At 48.0% G+C, this 26062-nt stretch overlaps 2 protein-coding genes across 6 annotated transcripts in view; both read right to left on the bottom strand.

Moving 5' to 3' along the window:
- LOC307202113 (phosphatidylinositol 4,5-bisphosphate 3-kinase catalytic subunit alpha isoform-like) overlaps window positions 1-6461 on the bottom strand; it is a 34831-nt gene extending 28370 nt beyond the window's left edge. The window contains exons 1-5 of one of the 3 annotated variants that reach the window (XM_079951770.1): window positions 6109-6461; window positions 4438-4657; window positions 2627-2887; window positions 391-553; window positions 95-304 (exon numbers count right to left, since the gene is read on the bottom strand). In XM_079951770.1, coding sequence (XP_079807896.1) covers window positions 95-304; window positions 391-553; window positions 2627-2815 — 562 coding nt within the window. In that variant the 5' untranslated portion in view covers window positions 2816-2887; window positions 4438-4657; window positions 6109-6461. Of the gene's footprint in view, window positions 1-94; window positions 305-390; window positions 554-2626; window positions 2888-4437; window positions 4658-5162; window positions 6086-6108 lie in introns of those variants that run through there. The other 2 variants (XM_079951771.1, XM_079951769.1) reach the window with 2 other exon arrangements.
- Window positions 6462-15792: 9331 nt separating this feature from the next.
- ZCWPW1 (zinc finger CW-type and PWWP domain containing 1) overlaps window positions 15793-26062 on the bottom strand; it is a 37617-nt gene continuing 27347 nt past the window's right edge. For all 3 annotated transcript variants that reach the window (XM_079951884.1, XM_079951885.1, XM_079951883.1), the window contains exons 10-17: window positions 24657-24732; window positions 24345-24449; window positions 22444-22527; window positions 20698-20773; window positions 20494-20591; window positions 20244-20307; window positions 16650-16787; window positions 15793-16208 (exon numbers count right to left, since the gene is read on the bottom strand). In XM_079951884.1, coding sequence (XP_079808010.1) covers window positions 15886-16208; window positions 16650-16787; window positions 20244-20307; window positions 20494-20591; window positions 20698-20773; window positions 22444-22527; window positions 24345-24449; window positions 24657-24732 — 964 coding nt within the window. In that variant the 3' untranslated portion in view covers window positions 15793-15885. The remainder of the gene's footprint in view (window positions 16209-16649; window positions 16788-20243; window positions 20308-20493; window positions 20592-20697; window positions 20774-22443; window positions 22528-24344; window positions 24450-24656; window positions 24733-26062) is intronic.

The following is a 26062-nucleotide window of genomic DNA, read 5'->3' as shown; positions in this document are numbered from 1 at the left end:
AAAACATTTCGCCCCTCCATCATAAAAATTAAATGCATGCTATAGAAACACACCCAATTCCTGCCCCTCTGCCTCTAATAAAGCCCCTGTTTACCTTTGTCCAGTTTGCTGTACACGTGTTTGGGCAACTCTGGGCTGGATTCCACATTGGGGGGGTAGACATACAGAGCCTGACTCGGGGGCCCCGCAGATCCCCGGGTCTCCACGGCTTCGCGGCAAACCGACAGGATGTTCCGCCGAAATTCCTGCACCTCGGGGTCCTTGACCAGCTCGAATTCGCAGATGGGCATCCCGATCGCGAACCCTGGGAGCAAAGTAGGGACACCTGACCATCAAACCTTCTGGGTACCACTCGACTGCCCCCCTTGTCTAGTTTGGCCTCGGACTCACCAATTTCCCGGTTGAGGATCTTTTCCTCCCGGTTTCCCACCGGCTCAATGACCTTCAGGATGGGCTGGAAGAGACGGAGGTCGCAAAGGCGCCGGGACTCGTCGAAGAATTCTTCCCTCTCGGCTTCCTGCGTCACCCCTACGAAGATGTAGGAAGATTCCTCCTGGGTAGGGAAACAAAGGGAGACACTGAACACCTCCCAGATACCCATGCACTAGACTTCCTTCCCTAACCCAATCGTTTCCCAGATACATCGTCGGGGGTTAGACTAGATGGCCCTTGGGGGACCCTTCCAACTCTACAATTCTGTGATTGTAGGATTCTGTCATTCTATGTCTTCCTTCCTTCCTCGCTCATAATGCTAGAATGCAGGGTCGCCCAATGGTATTGATGTGGGGATAGGTTCAGGAAGAGCAGAAGGAAGTAACTTGGTTACACAAAACGCACCACTGGCTTACGGAACTCATTGCCACAAGGTGTGGCAATGGGCTTAAAAGGTAAAGGGACCTCTAATCATTAGGTCCAGTCGTGGCTGACTCTGGGGTTGCGGCGTTCATCTTGCTTTACTGGCCGAGGGAGCCGGCGTACAGTTTCTGGGTCATGTGGCCACATAGGCGCCGACTCCATGGGGCCTGAGGGGGCCCGAGCCCCCTCAAAAATTCGTTTGGGGGGGCTCCGCCCCCCCAATAATTTAAGAAAAACAAAGCCACTCCCGATATAGAGAGGGGGTGGGGTTGCGGGCTCTCGACCCATCAACAATCTCGCGGGGCTGGCGCGCGAGAAGCGGGGATTCCCCCTAGCTCATTAATATTCACCGCCCACGGCGGCAGCCAATCGGCTGCCGCAAAGGGCGGGCCCTCACAGGTTCACTTAAGGTCGGGGCAGCCCGGGGCTCGCCCCTTTCGTTCCCCCAGCAGCAGCAGTTTGGAGGTCTTGGGCCCCCCCAATATTTTTTATAAGTTGGTATGGGCCCCCGCCCCCCCAATATTTTTTATAAGTCGGCGCCCCTGTGTGGCCAGCATGACTAAGCCGCTTCTGGCGAACCAGAGCAGCGCACAGAAATGCCGTTTACCTCCCCGCCAGAGCGGTACCTATTTATCTACTTGCACTCTGACATGCTTTTGAACTGATAGGTTGGCAGGAGCTGGGACCGAGCAACGGTATAGCTTCAAAAGGAAACTGATGGACGATATAGGAAAACATGGAATCCTTGGTCCATCTAGCTGAGTCTTGTCTACACTGAGTGGCAGAAGAGTCTCTCCCAGCCTTTGCTTATAACTTGAATCCGTTGTTTCGGGTCTTGCCCTCCAGAGCAGCAGAAAACAATCTTGCTCCATCTTCCATGCGACAACCCTTCAGGTATTTAGAGATGGCTATCCTCTCATCTCTCAGTCTTCTTCCTTCTAAACACACCCAGCTCCCTCAACCGTTCCTCATCAGGCTTGGTTTCCAGACCCTCGATCATCTTGGTCGCCCTCCTCTGCACACCTTCCAGCTTGTCAATATTGTTCTTAAACTGAGGGGCCCAGAATTGCATACAGCACTCCCGGTGTGGTCTGACCAAGGCAGAAGAGAGTGATACTATTACTTCACTTAGTGATGTATGGAAGTGAGAGCTGGACCATAAAGAAGGCTGATCGCCGAAGAATGGATGCTTTTGAATTCTGGTGCTGGAGGAGACTCTAGAGAGTCCCATGGACTGCAAGAAGATCAAATGCATCCATTCTGAAGGAAATCAGCCCTGCGTGCTCACTGAAAGGACAGATCCTGAAGCTGAGGCTCCAAGACTTTGGCCACCTCATGAGAAGAGAAGACTCCCTGGAAAAGACCCTGATGTTGGGAAAGATGGAGGGCACAAGGAGAAGGGGGCGACAGAGGACGAGATGGTGGGACAGTGTTCTCGAAGAGACCAGCATGAGTTTGACCAAACTGCGGGAGGCAGTGGAAGACAGGAGGGCCTGGCGTGCTCTGGTCCAGGGGGTCACGAAGAGGCGGACACGACCAAACGACTAAATAACAACAATTACTTCACATGGATACTGGACTTCTGTTGATGCCACCTAGAATTGCATCAGCCTTTTTTGCTGCTGCATCACACTGGGAACTCATTTTAATGTTGTGGTCTACTAAGCCAGAGGTCCTTGCTCCTGGCTCGCTAAATCCCTCTCCTGCAGAGCGGGCTGAAGCTTTCCCCCTCCCGGCCTCCCGTTTCCTTAGCTGCCCAGGGTCGGCTCACCTGCAGCAAGTGGAAAAGGGGGTATTTCCTGGCCTCCTTGAAAAGGTCGTGCTTGATGCCCAGGAGCGTGGCTTCACGCAGGCACTCCAGCGTGACGATCATGCCGTTGGGGAGGCAGCAGTCCACCATGATCCGCGGGGGCATGAGGTGGAGCCCCCACAGCTCCCCGGACGAGGGGCGTGGCGGCATGGCTGCGAAGGGGTAGGAGGAGCTCGACACGGTGCTAGAGGTGCAGTCAGGAGGCTAAAGCATCTTGTCCACCTGAAGATGGGGAAGACACACAGAGAGAGAGGAGGGTTAGAATTGGCTGGCTCCTCCCCAGTGGGAGGCTGGGCTTCACACGCCCCACCCACTGACACACCCCTCCTCTTGCTATTGGCCACCCAAGATTATATAGATGCAGTCCCGTGAAAGAGGGTTTCAGCCTGTAAGGTCTCTGCCTACTGCACTGAAAAGATGGCACCTTGCGGATTCACCGTTTGACCCAGATGGCAACCCTTTTCCTCAGTTTGGGGAACTGATCCAGCCCATGCACTGGCCCACTCTTGCCTGACGACACCAACAAACAGATTCACAGGTTTCCAGAGCCAACAAGGTTCATGACTTCCGGCAAAGCCTTGGCTAGAAGAAAGTCTCAGTGTTTTGTTTTAGCAGCATGGACTGCGGTGGATGGCAAATCTGTCATGGATGCTTTAGCTGAGATTCCTGCATTGCAGGGGGTTGAACTACATGATCCTTGGGAACTCTACAATTCTATGAGTCTCTCTCTCTCTCTCTCTCTCTCTCTCTCTCTCTCTCTCTCACACACACACACACACACACACACAATGCTGGACTAAAATAAAAAGAAACTGCCTGATCTAGCAGCGCTTTATGCATCCGTTCAAATGTGCAATACTCAACCTTCCTTAGAAGATATTTTACAGAGAGGTTGGGTGGCCATTCGTCAGATTCTTTAGCCATGGCTCCTGCACTGCAGGGGGCCGAGCTTGATGTTCCTTCCTTAGGTTCTCTTCCTCTACAATTCTATGATTCTGTGCTAGCAAGGTAATACCACAGGTTTGTTTATTAAAATGTGCAACCTCTAGGAGGATGTATTAAAAATAAATAAATACGTGTTTTAAAATTCAGCCAGGTTAAATCTGACCCGGAGAAGATTAACTCCCTGCCACAACTTAAATCAACAAATCCCTGCAATGCTCCCGGAAAATGTTCAGAGCAGGACTTTGGTGAATCTCCACAAGGAGATTCTGTTGTTGTGAAGCGGCCAGGGTGGGCAACGTTGCTCTGGAGACCTCCAGCCCAAGCCGCTTTGCTCTACAACTCTCTTCAGCCTTCCCAGGTGGAGGGTGGGAGTTGTAGCCCAAAGCAGCTGGGGCGCACCAGGTTGGAGGAAGCCAGAATATCCGCTTTCTTGCACAACTCATTCCCAAGAGGTTTGCACAGAATAAATCTCTCCCCCTCACAAAACTGTATTCCATAGCATTACACACACAAATATACATATACACACACAAAGACACATTCGACCTTACATTATACAAAGACAGTGACACTTTGGGAAAATGCTGCTACGAAAATTCTGCACCGTCCAGTTCTCCGAGAGCAAATCTGATCATTCAGCTTTCCAGACAAGAGTCTCACCCCCCACCTCCAATTAAAAAAAGAAACCCCACACATCCCAAGTCCGGTCAATATCCATCAAACCCATTTTTTCCCCCAGGTCCATGGAGGTGAGTCTTTTAAGCGCATCCCTTCCAAGGATCTTGCCACCCCCCCATGTGCGTCATCACCCCCTCGAGGCTGCTTACTCTAGAGCAACGGGTAGGAAATCGGTGGGGTTGGGGGTTTTCAGGGTTCTTTTCTCCCCCTTGTGCAATTGTGGGGTGTGTTTTTTTCTGTGTGTGTGTAAGGATCCAACAGTTTCCTTAGGAATGCATTGCAAGGCTTCCGTTGTCGGCTGGTCTGAGCCTCATGGCTGTCTCTCTTCTATGCCAGCCAACCATTTTCCTCCCTTCCTGCAGTCAAAAACTGTTGCAAAAAAATAAAATAAAAAATAGAATTAATTATAATCAAAGAGACTCTAAGGGAAGGAAGGAAGGCTCTTGAGGAGGGTGGGGAGACAGAATGAATATTTTCCCCCATCATATCTGAAACATCTAAATGTGTATCTGAAACATCTGGTGGGGTGAGACACCCCCACCTTTCCAAGAGCGACCCCCCTCCAGCCCCCATAAACTCAAGGAAACGGTTCTGTGTCCAGATTCTATAAAGGAAGTGGGGTGCTGCTGTTGTGGATGGGTTTGACGCATGCTTTGGCAAAGGGGGGGGGGGGGTTGGATATTTCCTAGTGAAGGCAGGAAAATAAAAACCCGAGCCCTCCTTGCTTTTGCCAGCTGGTGTCCCCGAGGGAACGAAGCAGGTAGCCCCCATCAATATATTCCTTTTCCTCCCCCCCCCCCCGCCGCCGGCAACTTGGTCTACATTATGCCCACCACTGGAAAAGGGGGTTTTGTAACAAAAGAAAGCGACTTACGCGTCTCCGGATCCTTGAATCAGAAGAGAAGGCAAGGTTAGGTCTTGGTTTTGAAGGATGCAGAGGCTCTTCCTCCTTCTCCACCCCCCACCCCCCCACCGCGAAAGATCCTTCTCCCTCCCCTACTGCTGTGACCATCGGGTCCCATTCCTCTCTCCCCCCGCCTCCCCCTTTCCAGCGGCCAGAGAGAGCTTTTGCAAGCCGCGTATCCGGCATGGAAAAGCACGGATTTCCGTTGGATCCGGGGTTTCTCACACAGCTGGGAGGGGAACGGGGGAAAGGGAGAGAGAATTGGTTATCTAAAATATTTCTTTTTTAAACCCACCTCTTGCAACACCCGTAATCCAGCAGCAAAGAGGGGGCATCTCCCCCCCCAATCCAACACCCCCATTCATCCCAATGTCAGCCAGGAAGGGACACTTTTTGGGAGATGGAGGGATGTGTGTGTGTTTATTCCCCCCCTCCTCTTTCTTTCCAGGAAAGGTGGGGGGGGTGAATGAGAGAGAAAAAGGATGACTGCAATTTTTAAAACCTGCCCTAAAGACAGAAAATGTGGGGAGAAGGGGAGAGAGCGAGGAGAAAATGGAATCACCGCCGCTTGTGTAAATTGATACAGACATTTGCACAAAAGGGGCTCGATTGTGGTTGTGGTGGGGGGGGGTGTTTGTGTGTGATTCCGCAGTATGTTTTGAGATACTAATTTTGGAGTCGCGTGCAAAGCTCAGACGGGGAGAGCTTTCCTGGGACGTTTGTTGGTATGGCATCCTTTGTCAACCTCCAGATGTGCAGGACCACCATTCCCACCACATCTGGAGGGCACCAGGTTGGCAAATGCAGCCATCTGTTGCCATCCCAGCATGGTCTGTCAGGTCTAACCCCAGACAAGATAAAATCTGCCTTCATTCCCCTGGAGCAGCCTTGTACGGTTGCTACCTCTCAGACTCACCTACCACCCAGGGGGGGTTGTGACGGTGACATGAGGGGGGTGAACTTGAGATGTCCACAAGGACCAGAACCTCCAGGTGCTTCTTATATGATCCGGCATTCCTTTATTACATAGAAGGACAATTTTCAAGACAAGCCTCGTCACAAGCCTGGCAAATCTGTAAAGACACTTAAGAATCAGATAATGCTAATGTTCTTTACTTGGGCTTTGTTATTTTAACTGACGCGCAACTGTGCTCATTCTAAGTGCTTTTCGTTTTACAGGTTTGTTTTTCAATGTTCATCTGTTGTTATAGCTTTGTTCTCTCTGTTTTGTATGCATTATAAAATGATTTTGGTTTTGTTTTTTTTACAAAAACAAAACAAAAGTGCTAATTTCTAACACCGTTTCAAGAGGCAGCCCTTCCTGGAAATGCTGTTCCCTGCAAGTTTTGCAGCTGTGGTTGTAAAGATGTGGCAGGCACCAGGCCGTGGTGGCTGGTGCCCATTGAGGCTGGTAGGGCGGGAGGCAGGGAGCCCAACAGTAGGTGGCGCCAGAGCCAATGACAGCCCAAACTACCCCCTTAGAAAGTAAAGGTAAAGGGACCCCTGACCATTAGGTCCAGTCGTGGCCGATTCTGGGGTTGCGGCCCTCATCTCGCTTTATTGGCCGAGGGAGCCGGCATACAGCTTCTGGGTCATGTGGCCAGCAGGACTAATCCGCTTCTGGCGAACCAGAGCAGTGCACGGAAACGCCGTTTACCTTCCCGCCGGAGCGGTACCTATTTATCTACTTGCACTTTGACGTGCTTTCGAACTGCTAGGTTGGCAGGAGCAGGGACCGAGCAACGGGAGCTCACCCCGTCGTGGGGATTCAAACTGCCGACCTTCTGATCGGCAAGTCCTAGGCTCTGTGGTTTAACCCACAGTGCCACCCGCGTCAACTACCCCCTTGCTGGGTGTAAATAAGAAGGCAGGCAGGCAGGCAGGTTGGGGCAGGCTGAGGTTAGTGGGGCAGTGCCCCCTTGGCCTGAATGGTCCAGCCTCCAATGACTGGGGCCCTGGGCATAACCCTTATATTCCAAAGCAAAGGAGAAAAGGGGTGGGAGCATTGGTATAACCTCAGCATTGTAGTATAAACATTAACAACTGGGAAACACTGGCCTGCGAGCGCTCCAGTTGGAGAACAGCCTTTACCAAAGGTGTTGTGGGCTTTGAAGACACTCGAACTCAGGACGCAAGGGAGAAACATGCTAAGAGGAAGGCAGGCTTGGCAAATCCACACCGTGATCAACTCCCGCCCGGAAATCAATGTCCCCACTATAAAAGGAGGTGTGGGTCCAGAATTGGCCTCCACAGTCACTTACGGACTCATTGTTAAAACCGTGTTTATGGAAGAGAATCTTACTCAGCTACGAGTGATTGCCAAAGAAGAAAAAGTATGATGAAGATGATGATGTTAACTCTCCCTTGTCTGATACTGGCCCTTGCACTTGAACTGCATATGTGTTTCATAGAATCATAGAATCCTAGAGTTGGAAGAGACCACAAGGGCCATCGAGTCCAACCCCCTGCCAAGCAGGAAACACCATCAGAGCACTCCTGACATATGGTTGTCAAGCCTCTGCTTAAAGACCTCCAAAGAAGGAGACTCCACCACACTCCTGGGCAGCAAATTCCACTGTCAAACAGCTCTTACTGTCAGGAAGTTCTTCCTAATGTTTAGGTGGAATCTTCTTTCTTGTAGTTTGGAGCCATTGCTCCGTGTCCGCTTCGCTGGAGCAGCAGAAAACAACCTTTCTCCCTCCTCTATGTGACATCCTTTTATATAAAATAAAAAAATTCCTTCCAGTAGCACCTTAAAGACCAACTAAGTTAGTTCTTGGTATGAGCTTTCGTGTGCATGCACACGAAAGCTCATACCAAGAACTAACTAAGTTGGTCTTTAAGGTGCTACTGGAAGGAATTTTTTTATTTTGTTTTGACTATGGCAGACCAACACGGCTACCTATCTGTAACTGATCCTTTTACATATTTCAACATGGCTATCCTATTACCCCTTAACCTCCTCTTCTCCAGGCTAAACATGCCCAGCTCCCTTAGCCGTTCCTCAGCCGTTCCTTAGCGTTTCATTCTGCTCCAGCCAACCCACGCAAGCCCCAATTGGTGTTCCTCTTAGAGCAGCCTCCTTGTCAACATGGTGCCTGCCAGATGTTTTAGATGGCAACTCCCAGCAACCACACACTGGTGTTTGATGGGAGTTGTCCAAACCAGCTGGAGGGCACCAGGTTGGAAAGGGCTGAAATCAAGGCATGGGGGGCGGCGGGGGGGGGGATGTGCAGCATAAAGCTGGATGTGTCTAAGGACGATATTGGCAAGCTGGAAGGCGTGCAGAGGAGAAGCCTGGAGAAGAGGAGACTGAGAGGTGAGCCATGATGGCGGAAGCTTGCCTTCCGCTGCTCTGGAGGGGAAGACCCAGAACAATGGATTCAAATGACAAGAAAGGAGATTCAGACTAAACATTAGGAGGAACTTCCTGACAGTAAGAGCCGTTCAGTACTGGAAGGGGTTCCCTCATAAGCTGGTGGACTCTCCTCCATTCGAGGTTTTTCAACAGAGGTTGGATGGCCGCCTGCAGTGATTCTTGCACTGCAGGAGGTTGGACTACTAGATGGTTCCTTCCAATGCAACAGACCTAAGATTCTAAGGTGTACAGTGGTACCTCGGGTTAAGAACTTAATTCGTTCCGGAGGTCCGTTCTTAACCTGAAACTGTTCTTAACCTGAGGTACCACTTTAGCTAATCGGGCCTCCCGCTGCCTTGCGATTTCTGTTCTCATCCTGAAGCAAAGTTCTTAACCTGAAACACTATTTCTGGGTTAGCAGAGTCTGTAAACTGAAGCGTCTGTAACCCGAGGTACCACTGTACACAGTTTTGTCTGCAAAACGCAGCCTTAATCCAAAATTATTCCTCAAGGTGCATCGATATCGGTTCCTGTTAATTCCGACATGCCCGATGGGTCTCCCCCGGGGCGCCACCCAAGGCCCCAAAAAGCAAAACCGGCTCAAAATCTCACACAGGAAATCTCAACCTAGGCTACGCGATTTCTGTTCTCATCCTGAAGCAAAGTTCTTAACCCGAGGTACTATTTCTGGGTTAGTGGAGTCTGTAACCTGAAGCGTCTGTAACATGAAGCGTCTGTAATCAGAGGTACCACTCTATTATTGTTTTCAATGACGTCACAAGCTGCTGCAAGTATTTTTAAAGGAAGTAAGGCACCTCCTCGTTTTTAGCCTGGTGCCTCTGTTGTCTGACCTCCTACTGACCATAGCAAGCAAGCACAAAATAAAAAGTCCCTTTCTGCAGGTCTTGTTTGACCCGACATCCTGTGTGTTCACCTGAAGTGGCCAATTAAAAAGGTAAAGGTAAAGGGACCCCTGACCATTAGGTCCAGTCACGGACGACTCTGGGGTTGCGGCGCTCATCTCGCTTTACTGGCCGAGGGAGCCGGCGTACAGCTTCCGGGTCCTGTGGCCAGCAGGACTAAGCCGCTTCTGGCAAACCAGAGCAGCGCACAGAAGTGCCATTTACCTTCCCGCCGGAGCGCTACCTATTTATCTACTTGCACTTTGACGTGCTTTCGAACTGCTAGGTTGGCAGGAGCAGGAACCGAATAACGGGAGCTCACTTCGTCGCGGGGATTCGAACCGCCGACCTTCCGATCAGCAAGTCCTAGGCTCTGTGGTTTAACCCACAGCGCCTGCTCCCAAAAAGCCTCACAAGGAGGGCACAAAGGTAACTGTGCTTCCTTGCAGCTGTAACCCATGGAGGTTCCTTGTATTCAATGCAACCAACAGCCATAATAATAACAATAATTTATTATTTATACCCCGCCCATCTGGCTGAGTTTCCCCAGCCACTCTGGGCGGCTCCCAATCAAGTGTTAAAAACAGTACAGCGTTAAATATTAAAAACTTCCCTGAACAGGGAACATAAGAAGAGTCTGCTGGATCCGGCCAATGGCACATCTAGTCCTGCGTCCGATTCTCACAGTGGCCACACAGGTGCCCATTATGGGAAACCCACAAGCGGGATTCGAGCACAGGAGTTCAAATCTCTCCCCTCCATCAACTGGCATTCATAAGCATGTTCTGCCTCCAACTGTGGAGCCTTCAAAAGAGCTTCTCTCTTCCTCCTCCATGAGATTCTCTAAGTTAAGTTGGTGGCCATCGCCGCCATGCTGAGAACTTCATAAGTTAAAGATGCATTGTGTGGATGGGTGGACATCAGAGATTAAGAACGCAATAAACTGCCTTATGCAGAGCCAGCCCATTCAGAAGCATAGAACTGTAGAGTTGAAAGGGACCCTGAGGGTCATCCAGTCCAACCCCCGCAATGCAGGAATCTCAAATGAAGCATTCATGATGGATGAACGTCAAACCGCTGCTTAAAACCCTCCAAGGAAGGACACTTGGGTTCCATCTGGCTCAGCACCGCCTCCATTGACTGGCTGTAACTTGCCAGGGTTTCAGGTAGGGAGTTTTTCCTAGTGCTACCTGGAGATACCATTAAGTACAGACGCAGGTGGCACTGTGGGTTAAACCACAGAGCCTAGGACTTGCCGATTGGAAGGTCGGTGGTTCGAATCCCCGCAACGGGGTGAGCTCCTGTTGCTCGGTCCCAGCTCCTGCCAACCTAGCAGTTCGAAAGCACGTCTAAGTGCAAGTAGATAAATAGGTACCGCCCCGGCGGGAAAGTAAACGGTGTTTCCGTGCACTGCTCTGGTTCACCAGAAGCAGCTTAGTCATGCTGGCCACATGACCCGGAAGCTGTACGCCGGCTCCCTCAGCCAGTAAAGCGAGATGAGCGCCGCAACCCCAGAGTCGTCCGCGACTGGACCTAATGGTCGGGGGTCCCTTTGCCTTTACAGAAGCAAGGGCCCTTTTGCATACAAAGGAGGTCCTCCACACCGCTGATTGACAGCCCTGGTTTGAGCATAAGAGCATCTAATGCCAGGAGGAACCACCTCTGAGCTGACTTAAGCGGTATCACATCTCTGATGCAAGGTCAGAAGTCCCAGATCCTTGCCTGCCCTGCTCTGCCTCAGTAAATCCTTGAAATGCAAAACGCCTTGCCCCTGGAGGCAAACCTCAGATGAGCCTTCCGGATCAGGCCAGTGGCCCATCTAGTTCAGCACCCTGTTCTCACAGTGGCAGCCAGGGGCCTCAAAGGGAAGACTGCAAGCAAGGACTGGAGTAACAACACTCCAGCAACTAGTATTCAGAAGCATACTGTCTCGAATCCATCTCATTGCTCTGGTTATCTCCCGCTTGGACTACTGCGCTCTACGTGGGGCTACCTTTGAAGGTGACCCAGAAACTACAACTAATCCAGAACGCGGCAGCTAGACTGGTGACTGGGAGTGGCCGCCGAGACCATATAACACCAGTCTTGAAAGACCTACATTGGCTCCCAGTGAGTTTCCGAGCACAATTCAAAGTGTTGGTGCTGACCTTTAAAGCCCTAAACGGCCTCAAAGGCCCAGTAGACCTGAAGGAGCATCTCCACCCCCATCGTCCAGCCCGGACACTGAGGTCCAGCTCTAAGGGCCTTCTGGCGGTTCCCTCATTGCAAGAAGTGAGGTTACAGGGAACCAGGCAGAGGGCCTTCTCGGTAGTGACGCCCGCCCTGTGGAATGCCCTCCCACCAGATGTCAAAGCGATAAACAACTACGTGACATTCAGAAGACATCTGAAGGCAGCCCTGTTCAGGGAAGTTTTTAATATGTGACATTTTAGTGTACTTTTCATCTTTGTTGGAAGCCGCCCAGAGTGGCTGGGGAAACCCAGCCAGGTGGGTGGGGTACAAATAATAAATTATTATTATTATTATTATTATTATTATTATTATTATTGCTGATTTTCTGCCCTCTTAAGACATTTTTCTTCGCCTGGTCTGGCCCTTGATTGATTTTGTCTCCCTCTCCATAATTTAGGCATCAGCCTGCTGGTTTTGGATTGTACGGTGACGTTTCAAATTTTGTTTCAATCCCAGTTGTTTTTTGCCACGATGGGTGTTTTTGTTTGAAGTGGAAAAGGTGGGGAAGAACTTTTTTTTAAAAAAAACAACACCCAAATAAAGACAGAAGTCCAGGTCTGTCTGAATACCTCACATTAATAAATAAATCCTCAGGCGCAAGACCAATGCTCATTACCATATGGAAAAGAAAATGGGGGGGGGGGGGGAGAAGCGGAATGCTGCAGGGGTGGACTGGCCTCATTCAAGACAGCCAGCCACAAAAACAAGCATTTCTCAACATCTAGACCAGGGCATCTGTCTGGAACACACAAGTGGCTGGAGCCAAACGCTGAGTCACCCCCTAAAAATGCTGCATGAACTTCAAGCTATTGGGTTAAAAAAAAAAATAAAGAGAAAAGAGAGAGAAAAGAAATATCCTTCCCCCACAACCCCCCCCCCAAAAAAAAAAATCAGGGCCTGCCTTTTTTCCCTTTCACAAATCGAAAGAATCCTTTTTGTTAAGAATAAAACGCCTCAGCAATATATCCGAGATATTTGACTTAGTTAAAGGAAAGAAGGGAGACGGAGGAACATGAATAGAAGCGGGGAGGGGGGGGGAGAGAGAGAGAGAGAGAGAGAGAGAAGGCAGGTCCTGTTAGCTAAATATTTCGGGAGTCTCTTTTGCAGAAGTCACTTTCAAGTTCTTGCCTCCTAGCCAAAAAAACAAAAAAAGCATGTTGTGCCCAGTCATGTATATTAAATCAGTGTGAGAATCCCATGCCAACTTCCTATTTCTGAACCATGGCATGCGTGGGATGGGGAGCCAGGAAGTGGCTTCCCCCCCTCCCCTTTTCTATTCCTGTCTCTGTCATAGGTGACCTTGGGCAAGATGCCACTTCCCTCAGCACTGTGGCTTGCGTCTTCCTCTCCCAGCGTCTCAGACCAAAGCCTTCAAGGGCACGAAGAGGCAACCGAGAGAGACAAAGGGGTGGATGGAGGCAGCAAAGAGCTGGTGGCTCCTCCTCGGGTCAAAAAAAAACTTAGCCACTCTCCTCCAGAAGCCACTGGGCGGGCAAGAAGCAAGAGTTCAGAGACAGGAAGCCACGCCAAAGAAAGACTTGAGCGGCGGCCCGCCCACCTGCCGTTCATCTGTCATTCTGTCCCACAACACAAGCACACCCTGAAACGTGAAATGGCACTCCAGGCCACAGCCAATTTAACTGAAAGGTACTGATAAACTAATCCATAGAGAGAATATACACTGTGGGGGCAGGGATCTTAATTATGCTCCATGCACCGTGTAATCTCCACCAAGAAAAAATGCCCAAAGTCTGCAAAACAGCAGGAAAGTCACATTCCCTGATCAGAATAAATTATGCAAATTAAGCGAGCGGCTTAGTTTTTCCATACTTTTAGCCAACGTCAGTGAGACATTTTCAAATGATCTGATTGTCCCCTTTTTGCAAGGAAGACTCGAGGAAGGGAGAGCGGAAAGACATGGAGAAACTCGGAAGGTGTTCTCGAAAGCAAAGAGGAGTAGAAACAAACCAAGGGTGCCTTGGGAGTGTTTTGGTGCTTCCCTGAGAGAGGAGGGATCTGTATGAGGCCCCGGCAAGCTGAAGTAGGGAACACTCCCTCCCTCTGAAACCTTGTGGTGCTTTGCTTGCTCAGTCACAACAAACAAACCCTGCTATTTTTTGCGAAAAGCAAAACCAAGCTTACAAAATACACCCTTGGTTGAGAGGGAGGAATCGTCCAAGGTGGCTGACAGGTCTAACTTTTAATCAGAGGCAATTATTTTATCAGGAATCCCCAGTCACAGTGCTTTTTGCGGAAGGACGCTGACTCAAACAAATGTTTGTCTCATGTGCTCACTGCTCTTTGGCTAGTTCTGCCTCTCCCGAGTTCTCAGGTCTAATCCAGCAGGGCCCTCCTTAAATTCCAATCACTGGGTGAAAGGAGAGTAAATGAAGGAGTTACTTACGCAGTAAAATTGACTAAGATATGGCTCACCAGCTACATGTACCTGGACCACTTAAACCACACTTGGATTCTGGAACTTTCTATCAGCTGTTAAGTGACAGTTAGAAGCAGGTGGAGTTCTGAATCTTGGCACATGGCTAGTGCCACCCCACTGTGAAGCTATAGAGGAGAGGTGTGAAGCTATTAACACATTGATTGTTCCTTCCAACCTTTCCTCTCTACTAGCTAGAATGATGTTCAGTAAATTCAGAGAATGGAGGATTCCATTTAATGGTAAATTCCATTGCTGAACAAGCTGTTTAGGTGCTTTTATTTTTAAATTATTTTTTGGCATTACTGTGATTACATTGTATTTCTATTGCCTTTTATCCTAGCCTCCCTCCCAGGAACTCAAGTCAATCATTGTTCTCCTGTGTTTTATCTCTACAGAAAACCTGCGAGGTAGTCTGAATCGGCCAGGCTGGTTCCAGACCACACTTTAACCACTCTACCACATTGCTCTGAGCTCTATAAATGCATACATGGAAAGAGAACGAAGGGGAAATTGAAGAATATGTGTATACAGAGCATATCTCAAGGAAACTATAGTTTCTAATTATCCTCCTCCCCTTCCTACAGCCCAGAATTTCTCTCTTTTGATTTCTTATAGCAAAGTTAAAAGAACAAATCCACCAAATGACAGGTAGAAGAACAATGCAATGCACACTTCAGTGTACTTTGGTGTAACTCAGCTATCTTTCATGCATGGAGCTTGAATGAAGCAGGGAGACAGGCAGGCTAATGGATCTGAAAGAAGCATATAGGGCTGACATGAACACATTAGATAGCTGTTTAGTGAGCCGCATGAGAAGTGACAAAACAAGATTGGTTGCGTATGGCAGGGGAAACCTGTGACCAAATATTGTGGGACGACTACAGCCCCTGCTGAAGGGTAATGGTGAGGAATGACGGGAACTGTGTTCCTACAACACTTAGAAAGCCACAGGTTCCCCAGCCCTGGTCTGCTGTCCATGTGCTGTTGTACCTTGAATAAAACTTTAATAAGATCAGGCTGGTGCTCGGAAGTTAAATGCAAAGCTTTCTGATACAAACTTGTTAGTGCCTTTGTTGCAGACAACAGTCTATCATTCCATAGTCTATGTTTGTGTGAATGAGTGACTTTAATTATTCCTCCAAACTGGGGTAGCTGTGTGTGTGTGTTGTACATTTTATCAGTCTCCGTACGAGTATGCGACCATGCTTCTAGCATTTATGATATCGGTAAAACAGGAGGACACTCGGTTAGATCCAAAACCAGATTTTAATAGAGCTTTGCTGAATTGTAATTATAAACAATTGGGGGAAATGTTGTACATCTTTAAACACGGACAAGATCTTTTGTAACCTTCCAAATGGGTGGAAAACAACTCCTAAATTTTGATTGCCATTTCACCTGGTTTCTCTTTTGCACTAAGTTCTAAACAAGTCAATCAGATTTATTAAAGGGTGAATTTACTTTCCTTGCCTTGTTCATAGCTGTGATTCCAGTTGCCTGTTTAACCAAGGAGCGGGAAAGGGGGATTTTCACAGCCCTGTTTAAAAACAAGCTGTCACAAACTTCCTAGGTGGATTAAACTCAAGAATCAAAGCTGCAAGAACCTTTTCCCCACATCCTCTGCTATGCTTAGTATGTCTACTTTCCATCAGTGCTCTCAAACTCACGACTAGAAGGCACCAAGCTGGATGGGGGAGGCTTATATAGATGAAGAAATTATCCACCCTTTACACTTGAGGTCAGGACACACCCCTTTCTGAAAGGCTACTCCTCAAACAAGACCAATGAAAATTCATCAGAAGAGTAATTCTTCTCCTCAGCAAAGACAGCCATCTCCTGGCTGCCGAAGGTTTCATCTTCTTCTTTCTCCTGGGCCACGGCTTCACTTGACTCCTCAAGGCCCACAACACCCCTGTTCAACATCAGTTCACTTTCTGTCACTGGGGAGACATCAGCCTTGCTCATACTGTCTTCCTTGCTTGGATAACTGGAGGGCATTAAGGGAGGGCTGCTGCCGTATCTGCAAGAGCTGAGCTGCTCAGCTGTGGCACTCTTAGACCATGGAGCAGCGAACGAGCTCTTAGAACCTTGAGAGGAACACAAAAACCAGTGAAGATCTCCCCAAAGAGTTATCCTGCATGAGGAGAACGATATCCTCTCCCGTATCTAAGGGTGTAGAACAACCCGTCTCGCCAGAGCAAAACAGTCCCTTCTACCGCCTTCCTTTGCTGGGTGCTAAATAGAATGTCAGACGACTATTGAACTAATAACAAAAAGGCTACACAACTTGGGATTTCATTCCCAGTTGTGCTTCTGGGCTGACATAGCAGCAAACATTATAGGTTTCTCACATCATAGCTGTCAACTTTCAGATTTGAAAATAAGGGATCAGCAGCCTCACCTGTCCCGGGGACAGTCTACGGGATATCTAACAATCCGGGATAGCAGCGGGAAGCAGCGGGAAACGGCGCTGGAATAAGGGAATTTCCCGGAAAAAAGGGAAGGTTGACAGCTATGTTCTCACATACCTTTTTGAGCATCCCAACGTGCCTTCGTTTGGACAGATCCTTTCGGAACAGCAGCAGCTTTGGGGACTGCCATCTCTTTCCTGCTCCTCTTTGACGAAAGTGGGGTACCTTCAGTTGATGACTTGCTTTTTTTTGCCCCTGTGTGAACAAGTTGTATATATGCTACTTTCCGTCTTCCTTTTGATGGATTTAAGGTTAACCTGGGGCCCCTCCAGATATCCTTTTTATTGATTATGCATCATGCTTTGTGCTCATGATGTTATGGGCGGTTACAAACCAGCAGACTTTCAATGCTGCTTGTGCCTACAAGAAGTTTCAGGGAGGTCACACTGCTTTGTTTGCAACTGGTGTATGCCCCATACCTTCCTGCTAAAATCCTATTACTTTTTATAATATTTCAAGATTCCGGCAGGTATGTGCCAGACTACATGCCCTATGGAGATCCCTGCTTTTCAGGGCAGGTGAAAACAAGCTGTAGTAGAAGAAGAAGAAGAAGAAGAAGAAGAAGAAGAAGAAGAAGAAGAAGAGGAGGAGGAGGAGTTTGGATTTGATAGCCCGCCTTTCACTCCCCTTCAGGAGTCTCAAAGCGGCTAACATTCTCCTTTCCCTTCCTCCCCCACAACAAACACTCTGTGAGGTGAGTGGGGCTGAGAGACTTCAAAGAAGTGTGACTGGCCCAAGGTCACCCAGCAGCTGCATGTGGAGGAGCGGAGACGCGAACCCGGTTCCCCAGATTACGAGACTACTGCTCTTAACCACTACACCACACTGTGGGGGCTTGATCGGGTGGGTCCAAGATCGGGAGAGGTGCTTGCCCCTTTAAAGGGGGGTGACAGTGCTGCCATTACTAAAGAAGCTGGTTATGAACCCAGTTAACAACTATCACTTGGTCACAAATATCCCCATTTTAGGGAAGGCGACAGAGAGGGTTGTGGCAAACATTCCTGGGTGAGACTGATCACTTAGATCCATCCCAGTCTGGGCTCAGACCTGGATTCAGGACCGAATCAGCCTTGGTCTGAGAGAACAGGGAGAGTGCAACCCTGCTCAATCTCTCAGCAGTTTTTGATACCATTGACCACGGTATCCTTCTGGGCTGACTCTGTGGGATGGGAACTGGTGGCACTGTGCCACAATGCCTCTCTTCCTCCCCTGCAGGATCATGCCCCAAGTAGAGAGGATGTCTTTGGGGGCCCTGGTGCTTACCCTCTGAAGTGCCAAAGGGCAGCTCTTTCCCCACAATGCTACACAACACCTATTTGAAGCCACGGAGAGTAGTCATTAGGACGCGTGGTGCAGGGTGTCATCTGTATACTGATGACACTGAGCTCTATTTCACCATTACATCTGAGTCAGGAGATGCTGTGCAAGCCCTGGACCGGTGCCTGGATGCAGTGGTGGACTGGATGCGGGCCAACAAGCTGACCTTGACACTTAGAAATACGGGGGCCTTGTGGGTGGGTGGCTCCTGTGTCCAGGGTAAAGGTCAACTGCCTGTTCTAGACAGGGTAGCACTCCCCCCAAAGGATCTGGTTCGCAGCTTGAAGTTATTCCTGAATCCATCTTTGTGATTAGAGACCCAAGTGACCTCTGTGGCTAGGAGTGCCTTCCACCAGTTTCTGTTGGTATGCCAGCGGCAACCACTCCTGGACTAGGAAAGCCTGACCCCAGGAGTTCATGCACTGATAACCCCAAATACATGATTGCTGCAACATGTTTTACATGGGGCTGCCCTTCTATATGGTCCAGAACAGCCTTTCTCAACCTTGGGTCCCCAGTTGTTGTTGGACTACAACTCCCATCATCCCTTGCTAGCAGGACCAGCGGTCAGGGATGATGGGAGTTCATAGAATCATAGAATTGGAAGAGACCACAAGGGCCATCGAGTCCAACCCCCTGCCAAGCAGGAAACACCATCAGAGCACTCCTGACATATGGTTGTCAAGCCTCTGCTTAAAGGCCTCCAAAGAAGGAGACTCCACCACACTCCTTGGCAGCAAATTCCACTGTCAAACAGCTCTTACTGTCAGGAAGTTCTTCCTAATGTTTAGGTGGAATCTTCTTTCTTGTAGTTTGGAACCATTGCTCCGTGTCCGCTTCTCTGGAGGAGCAGAAAACAACCTTTCTCCCTCCTCTATGTGACATCCTTTTATATATTTGAACATGGCTATCATATCACCCCTTAACCTCCTCTTCTCCAGGCTAAACATGCCCAGCTCCCTTAGCCGTTCTTCATAAGGCATCGTTTCCAGGCCTTTGACCATTTTGGTTGCCCTCCTCTGGACACGTTCCGGTTTGTCAGTGTCCTTCTTGAACTGTGGTGCCCAGAACTGGATACAGTACTCCAGGTGAGGTCTGACCAGAGCAGAATACAGTGGCACTATTACTTCCCTTGTAGTACAACAACATCCAGGGACCCAAGGCTGAGAAAGGCTGATCCAGAAGATGCAGCTTGCGCAGAATGTGGTGGCCAGACTGCTCACAGGAGCAGACTACTGACAGCATACCATTCTACTGCTGAGCAGACTGCACTGGTTAGGAATTTGCCAGAGGGCTGGGTTCAAGGTATTTGTGTTAATTCCCAAAGCCCTAAACAGCTTGGGCCTAAAGTACCCTAAGGACCACCTGGTTCCTTATGCTATGTCTCAATCACAGAGGCCTTCTGATGGGCACTTTTGGAGGCCCCACAAGCCCCTGAAGTTCTGGTGGCCTTACCAGGGACCGAGCCCTGTGAAACTCCCTGCCCGGTGGAGCACCTCGCTAGTAGAGGTTCATCAGGAGTCATTCCTGTTTGTTTTCAGATGTCTTCTAAAAACTGTATTACCATGGTACCTCGGTTTAAGAACAGTCTGGTTTGATTTACAAACTCCACAAACCCAGAAATAGTGTCTTGGCTTGAGAACTTTACCTCGGTATAAGAACGGAATCCGAATGGTGGAAGGGCACCAGTGGCGGGACGCCTCGTTAGGGAAAGTGCACCTTGGTTTAAGAACGGTTTTGGTTTAAGAACGGACTTCCAGAATGGATTAAGTTTGTAAACCGAGATACCGCTGTATTTAAATGGGCCTTTCAAACCTCAGATTCTTTGCCAACCAGCTTTTACTGATGTGCCTGACATTTTAAAATAGTTTTTACTGCAGTGTTGTGTTTTCAGGTTGTATGCCACCTTGTGATTTGTATCTCTCTCTTTCTCTCTTTTTACAAAAGTGCAGTTTCTAAATATTTGCATAAATAAATAAATAAATAAATAAATAGTAAACACAAATGTTCCGGGGTGGCTGTTGCCCTGTTTTTGTTTTACTGTAGCACAAATGTTACCCCTACAGATGGGAACAACCTGGTAGCATTGGGGAAGCACAGAAGAACAATTAATAAAGTGGAAACTATAGTCTTGATTGCATCCATGACATGTTGCAGAATACACCCTGCCCCCTCCCCCCCAAAAAACCCCACACACACCAGTTTGTAAGAGCCCCAAGTTGATCCTGCCAGTAGCCTACACTAGCTTGCACTCATAGTTATGGCACATAGCTTAAAAGAGAAGAGAGGCCTGAGGTTGAGGTTGCTGGGGAGGGTGTCTTGTCAAAACCTCACCTTCTATGTTGGTTTTCTTTTTGAAATCTCCATCAGATTTCATCACTGGTGTCTCAGGCAGAAGCTAGGAGAGAGATACTGTTTGTTAATGTTAACAGAGAGAACATGACAGACCTACTAAAACTTCACTAGACCAATAACATCGCAATGGACTGTTAGGAAAATATATGAAGGGGCCGTCTGCAGCAGCCAGATTGTTAAAAGCAGGGAGACGCCCAAACATTTCTAATAGTGCAAAGACTGAACCAACCTTTTCTTGGCTCTTGTTTGATGTTGATACATTTTTCTTCCCACCCTTTGGTTCTCGGATCCTCTTGGCAGGAGGCTCACAGGTAATGTGTACATGATCTACAATGCAAAAAGGAACAAAGAGTGCAGGGTGGGGGAGGGGGTCTGTCTTTCAGCTTGTCTGACAATATTCTGACTTCTGACCCCAACCTGCATGTCATGGTACCTTTCAAGTCTCTGTTGTTTTTAGGTGACTCTCTCCCGCTGAATCGGCTATAGAATCCAAATATCCTTATTCTCTCCTGGTGCAGTGAAAGAGAAGAGTAGGTGTTATAGTACTGATATGCTACAATTAGTACCCAGTTTCTAATAGGAGAAAAAGGCTGGGGCTCCTGGCTGCCATGCCTTTTGCCATGGAGGTCAGTTGCCCCAGATCTAAATGTATGGCAACTTAAGAGGACAGGCTATCTCTGCATGGCCTCAGAACCACTCTCTTCTTATGCCACAGACTCCAAACCACAGCCTTGGCATTATAAACTAGCCCTGCTCAACTAGAAGCCCCAGTTGGCTTAAGCTAGGATTTTCTTCCCCACACATAATATATTCATGGCTAGGACCCAAACCAATGGATTCAAGTTATAAGAAAGGAGATTCCAATTAAAGCTTAGGAAGAACTGTTTGACAGTGGAACAGACTCCCATGAGAGGTGGTGGACTCTCCTTCCATGGAGGTTTTGAAGCATGGCCATCTGACATGTATGATCTAGTTGAGATTCCTGCATTGCATTGGACTAGATGACCCTTGGGGTACCTTCCATCTATACAGTTCTATGATTCTATGCATTTAAGTGCACGGATTTCTTCCTTGATATTGGATCTGGGTTGGACTGGGTTAAGAACATGCATGCAGATTAGTGATCCAGACCCAGGGCAAAACTATTAGCCCCTGCTGTATAGCGGTCTTATCCAAGGAGAAGGGATGCAAAACCAACAGTGGAGCTAGACCACTTCCTCATTTAATAGCAGCAGTTCACCTTGTGTGGCCGCACATTTTATACCATGGCAGATTTCAGGTGAGGAAAGAAAAGGCTCACAAGGGGATTCTAAAAGTTAAAAATTGTGCAAGCAGTGGTATTGCGCTTCCTCCACTCATTCAAAACAGGATTCACAGAATACACCATCATGCAACACCCACAGATGTGAATGGGGAGCTGTGCATTAGCACAAGGGCTTGTGAGGATGCTATTCAGCTGCTTCAAGTTGCTAGTGATGATAGAAAATGAAATGAAATAACAAAAGGAAGTCCTCTCCCCTTGTTGTTCCCCCACACAAACATTAGTCACAGGGAACATAAAATGACTAATTAAGGAGCAATGTACCAAGAATCCCACAACAGAAAACAATGACGGGCCAAAGCTGGAAGGGAGAAGCTTTTTAATTCTTTTTTTAGTGGCTCTACAGGGCCCACAATAACCTTTGCTACCCCACAGCAGACAGGATGGTGCTGAAATCTGAGCAAGCTCCAACTGCTCAGTCACTCACTTGCCTCCAAGGTTCCCAATGGGCCTTGCTGCCTAGTAGGCAGAGGTTAGAGGGCAACACCAGGGAAGATCAAGTATGATGGCAGGAAATGCATCCTTAAGAATCTCATGTTATTTCTATTTCTGATAAAAGACTAGAACGGGATTTTCCATTGCAAGAATGTTTTGTAAGTTGCTTTGATAGCTCTTCTTGGCTGTAAAGTGGGATGTTCTAAATAAATCAGTAAGGTTTCCATTTCATTCCATACAAAAATTGCTACACAGATCATGGCTGAGAAAATACAGGAATACAGAAGATATTGGGTCCCAGTGATCTGCCAATAACATCCTCTGCAAAAAGTGTGAAAGCAAAGGATGCAATTATTCCAGAGAGAAATCAACCTAGGTTTATTGGGGCGGGGGGGGGGGTCATGGAACCTGCCTGTGTCACACCTGAATGCTTAATTGCTCTGCTTCGTTTGCCATCTTCACAGCAGCTTCAAAATCCCTCTTGTCACCTTTGTTCTTCAGCTTGGCCTCAAAAAGAAAATACAGAACATAGCTATGATTTAAGAAGTGAGGGAGAAAGGGACTGTGCGTGGATGCTGCTTCTTAACATCAATGGGGTATGTGCTAAACACTTGGCCCATGTGTAGTTTACCTCCCCAGAGTCTGTCACTCCCAAAGCTTTTCTCCTCTATGCTTGGGAAAAGTGGCTGTGGGGAAGTAAGAAACAGACGAGGGGGAAATTCTGAATTCTTTATCTGCATGCCACTTTTGCTCCTCTTTCTACAAGTCTGGGGCAAATCTGAGTTTAAATACACAGATCTGCCACTACTGTGCCTAAACTCACCCTCCTAGAGCTACAATTCCCAAGGTGCCTTGGGGGAAGTCATGATAGCTGGACAGCTCTGAAATTAATCCAAGTTCATTGTGCAGCTGGGGCCTAATCAGGCCACTGTCTTTCCAAATTGCAGGGCTGGATTGCAGATGAAGGGAATGGGGGACGGGGACAAAGTTCTCCTCTGATCTTAAGATAAAGAAGCTTGCAGAAATCACGCACATACACACCACCTTTGCTAGCAGATTTTGGCAGCTTGCAGACAGCCTGTTTATTGAGCACTCATTTTGATTTGTTTGCAGGGAGGATATACAATGTCATATCAAGCAACTGTTACCCCATAATATCCAGTGCATTTTCCTGTCATTTTCCTTACTGCATAGCATCTGCTTTTTTTTGAGGGGGAAGCAGGTTTGTTGCACAAGTGCCCATTCCACTTTAATTGTGCGAAGAGAAGTACAGTGGTACCTCGGGTTACATACGCTTCAGGTTACATACGCTTCAGGTTACAGACTCCGCTAACCTGGAAATAGTGCTTTAGGTTAAGAGAACAGAACTCGTGCTCTGGTGGTGCGGCAGCAGCAGGAGGCCCCATTAGCTAAAGTGGTGCTTCAGGTTAAGAACAGTTTCAGGTTAAGAACGGACCTCCGGAACGAATTAAGTACTTAACCCGAGGTACAACTGTACTTCACACAGCACATAATTAAACTATGGAACTCGCTCCTACAGGAGGCAGGGATGGCCACCAACTTGGATGGCTTTAAAAGAGGATCAGACAAGTTCCTGAAGGAGAGGGCTATATTGATGGTTACTGACCATTATGGTTACGCTATAATAATAATAATAATAATAATAATAATAATAATACATTTTATTTATACCCCGCCCTTCCCAGCCAAGACCGGGCTCAGGGCGGCCAACACCAGATATAAAAACAATTGATTAAAATATAACTTTAGAACAAGATTAAAATGCAACATTAAAATGCAGCCTCATTTCAGTAGAAAGTCAAATCAAAAACTTTTGGGGGATGAAAACGTCAAATCTTCACCAAGGCCAACTATCCAGACTGGTTCTAGGTGGGCCAGAAAAACGCCAGAGGACTTTGCCCCCACAGTTGGAGGCAGCAATGTTTCTGAATACTGGTTGCTGGAAACCACAGGAAGGGAAAAGGGCTCTTGTGCTAGAATCCTGCTTGTGGGTTTCCCATTGGTACATCTGATTGACAACTCTGAGAACAGCATCCTGGAATAGATGGGCCATATTGCCTTGATCCAGAAGGCTCTTCTTAGGTTCTTATGCCCGAATGTGGCTGGTCTGGATCCCACCCGCAAAAGAGCAAGCATCGGGAAGTATTCACTTTTCTCAGCTATTGTTTGGAACTTCCTCTAGATCCTGCTCCCTTTCAAAAGGCACCTTCTGTTCATTGGACCCTCTTAGAACCCATAACCTGATGGAGACTGGGGCACCTTATTTTGTGAACAAGCCGCCATTAGCAAAAAGCCCCACTTACCACACCATTTCCCTTCGCATAAGATTTCTCAAAGTTCCTCAGCATGGAGGCAGAGATCCAAGCCCGGGTCACAGAGCTGCCCAAGAAGGTCACATGGTACTTGCACTGAAATGGGAATGGAAACCGAGAGCATGTCAGTTGTGGTGGGTGGCCATGCCTGTGAGAGAGAGCGTGTGAACACATCTCAGATAAGGACTAATGTGGGTAAGAACCTTTCAGCTGGAGCTGAGTTGTAATGGCTTTAGGGATAAAGTCAGATTTATCCCACCGACATGCAAACACAATATAAAATAAATATACATAATACTTAACAGGAAGTGAATCTGCCTGAGAAGAGAACAGGAAGTACTCTCCAATGTCTGGATCAGCCTCTATAATTCCAGGCCACCTATAAACACATGGTTGGAAAAGAGCGAAAGACACTGTAGTGAAGACACCGCCAGGCCAACCTTAGCTTCTGCTAGAGGACTGGGAAATGTTTTGAAGCCCCATTAAAAAAAGCAAACAACTTCTTCCATATGGCCCATATGACCCCGAAAGAGCTTCTGAAGACATCTTTTAACTAACAAACGTTACTATTAAAATCAGCCTCCTTTGGGAAGACCATTTTTTTTTTACCTTTTACCCTTCTGGGAGGACTGGAGGACAATATATGCAATACCAATTTCGGTCCAGAAGTAAATTGGTGGAAAGTTATTTTGAAGGCTTAAAATGTTAAGCATACAGGTCATATATTATAGAAGAACAAGCCTTGCTAAGGAGCAATCAGCATGGCTTCTGTAGGGAAGCCATTCAGATTTCACACAGAACAGTGGTACCTCAGGTTACAGACGCTTCAGGTTACAGACTCCGCTAACCCAGAAATAGTACCTTGGGTCAAGAACTTTGCTTCAGGAGGAGAACAGAAATCGTGCTCCGGCGGCGCGGCGGCAGCAGGAGGCCCCATTAGCTAAAGGCCCCATGGTGCTTCAGGTTAAGAACAGTTTCAGATTAAGAACGGACCTCCAGAACGAATTAAGTACTTAACCCGAGGTTCCACTGAACTTGCCTGAGGAAGAGCAGAGGTTCATTTCCTTAGCATCCATTCCATCCCTATGTCTGGACCTGCCACTCTGCATGCACTGAGAGCAAAGGTCTGAACCAGGAGTTTGCTGTTCTCATAGAGGCTCCCATGGAGGTGTGGGATCAGGGCTCTAAGCTGCATGCAGAGGCCTCCCAAATCTCTTGCACCTTCAATGCAAGGAAAGTAGTGAATCTGGACATACAGCTGTCATGGAGGAGGCAGGACTAGCAAGCGCATCCCTTTTCTCTCATCAAACCTGCAAAGGGCTAGTGTCAACAAAAGGAGATGTGTACAGTGACCTCATACAGTGGCTGCTTCTGCAGTAGTCTGTCTCTCTACAATTGTCATCCTTCGCTCACATACTTTTTATGGAGCAGTCACTTGTTGCATACCAGGATTTTTCAGTGTTGCTCTCCCTTGTTTTCTCAGACATGGTTTGTAGTGCTGTATATTGTTTTCGCAATAAAACATCATTGTGGTGTCTCTCTGACCTGTGTGGGTCAAGTGCTACTGAGGCTTTTCAGGGATTCTGTGCCTTTAATTAAATGCTTCCTGTTTGCAAGTTCAGCCTGTTTTATTGCTTCCTGATTAGTGGGGGATTAGAGAGGAACAGCCTATTAATTGCCTCCTCTCAATAGCCTTTCTTAATTGCTCC

Source organism: Podarcis cretensis, assembly GCF_951804945.1.
Source record: "Podarcis cretensis genome assembly, chromosome: 13".
Lineage (NCBI taxonomy): Eukaryota > Metazoa > Chordata > Lepidosauria > Squamata > Lacertidae > Podarcis > Podarcis cretensis.
Note: the sequence above shows the minus strand (reverse complement) of the source record. Positions and strands in the feature narration are given on the sequence as shown.